Below are 1,974 nucleotides of genomic sequence, written 5' to 3' on the forward strand. Positions count from 1 at the left end.
ATGTTGAGATGTAGTCGGGGGAGATCGGGGTTGGTCATGTGCTACATGGTGGCAATATAGGAAATATTGGGTATAGAATATATATGGTGCTTTTAATATTGAAATTTTGTGTGAATTCATACATTAGAGTTTCACCCTAGTGATATGAAAAACACTAGTGGAAAACAGGTTCCGCGACTACTGCATATCACCGCGAATATCGGACTTTTTTCACAGAGTATTACGCCACTTCACGTAGAACGGGTGAAACTTCATTGTATACAACACCCATCTTGTAGTATAGGATTTACCGGTATGGAATTCATTTCGTAAAGGTGGGAGTATCTCCAGCCAGGAAATGGATTCGGTTATGATGCATTTCACCGAGCTCATGCCTGCCCTGGCTTCACTGATTTTGTTCTTATGTTGGATGACTTAGATTAATGTTGTTGTATTGAAATGCCCAGGGCGGCTGCTACTGAGCGATCACATACGGAGGACGCCATGCATGAGGGCAGCGAGATGAGGGGTAAGCGAGCTGTACTGCAGGGCGGTGGTGATGGTAGTGTGGTGGGAAATGTTGATAGGAATAAGGCGTTATATAAGTCGAGTATGTGTGAAAATTGCGGAGCGAGCGAAGCGAGCGGAGCGTATTCTCTCACTTTACTAACACTTTGTGCGTGCGTGCGTGCGTGCGTGCGTGCGAACAAATTATCCAGCTCGATCTAGAGAGGTTATGATCACATGCTATACACCATTCGATAGCTCTCGCTCTGGGGATACTAGGAAAAATACGAAATTAGGGTTCCGTCCGGACCGTGTAGATCTCCGTGCAAAAAACATATTTTTGCAGAAAAACGCCAGGCATGGGAATCGAACCCGGATGCCGAGCTCCGCCCCTTCTCCGAGAAGGCCTAGTTTAACTATGTGTGAGCTCTGCAATTTCCCGAGTGAATAGTGACCTGTTTGAATGCTGCGTAGGGGGTAGCGATGGAAGGTATCCGATTTAGGATTTTGAAAAGGAGTGGTATGTATAATATATCAGGAGATTTCAATTTGTAGGGAATAGTTCACATAATTGTATTAGGATGCTCATGTTTATGGTTATGGTCAGTTCCAAGCTAAGTTGGAGAAGGAGAGGGTGGAGCAGCAACAGTGTGGTGACCTGGTATTCGAGGATCCTATGGAGGATGAGTAAGCGATTAAGGGTGTGTTGAGACTGTTATGGTATGGTTGATAGGTTCGAGAAGGATGAGAAAATAGATGGTGATGCTGCCTCTGATGCCTCCGAGATGGCTGCTACAGGGGAGGAGCCATCTGCGGGAGTAGGAGGAGGAGTAGGAGGCACTGCTGTGTATGGGCCTGGGGTGGATAAGGTTGAGGAGGGTAAGGTGGTGGTGGTGATGTGGAGGATTTATGGTATGGTGACGTTAATTCTCCAAAAGACGTTTGTAACTTCACCTGATGAATGAGAGCACTGTCCTATAGAACATATGTAAACTGTGCTGTGTGCATGGGTACTGGTTTTTAGCTCAGCATTAACCAGCATAACCCGTCTCTGAGGGTCTCACTCTTGCTGACGTCATTACGGCGTTTAGAATTACTTAGTGATAGCGATGGTGGTCGTTTTGCGGCCCCCGTGTATACTGTATTTGGGCCTTTCCTGTGCGAGTGCGTGAAAATTGATTTCTCGGCGAACTCGGCGAATATTAATATGATTTTCAACCTAACAAAACGTATATACCTAGCAGTATTGTATTACATATACTCCTGGGCTTTATCTAATGCTACGTACGTAGCTGTGTGGGCACCAGTATATGGCTGTAGACTTCATGTCTTTAAGGGAGGAGTTGGTGTTGGGGGACCCGACCATGTACACGATGCTCCATCGGGCGGACGTGGAGTGCTTGCCTTGCTTGTCCTTTGGTACGGTCCAGGACAGTCTTGGCGCCGCGGTAGGGTGGGGAATTTCGTGGCGCGTGAAAAGTTCGTGTT

General features: G+C 46.7%; 1 protein-coding gene across 1 annotated transcript in view; it reads left to right on the top strand.

The window, feature by feature from the left end:
• Positions 1-1,066: 1,066 nt before the first annotated feature.
• The window catches only part of Pmar_PMAR022699 (hypothetical protein), a gene marked incomplete at both ends in the record, with an annotated part of 1,479 nt that continues 571 nt past the window's right edge, over positions 1,067-1,974 (top strand). The window contains 2 exons of the mRNA XM_002772154.1: positions 1,067-1,173; positions 1,220-1,365. Of these exons, the coding sequence (XP_002772200.1) occupies positions 1,067-1,173; positions 1,220-1,365 (253 nt within the window). The remainder of the gene's footprint in view (positions 1,174-1,219; positions 1,366-1,974) is intronic.

This window comes from Perkinsus marinus, assembly GCF_000006405.1.
Source record: "Perkinsus marinus ATCC 50983 genomic scaffold scf_1104296962006, whole genome shotgun sequence".
NCBI classification, from domain to species: domain Eukaryota; phylum Perkinsozoa; order Perkinsida; family Perkinsidae; genus Perkinsus; species Perkinsus marinus.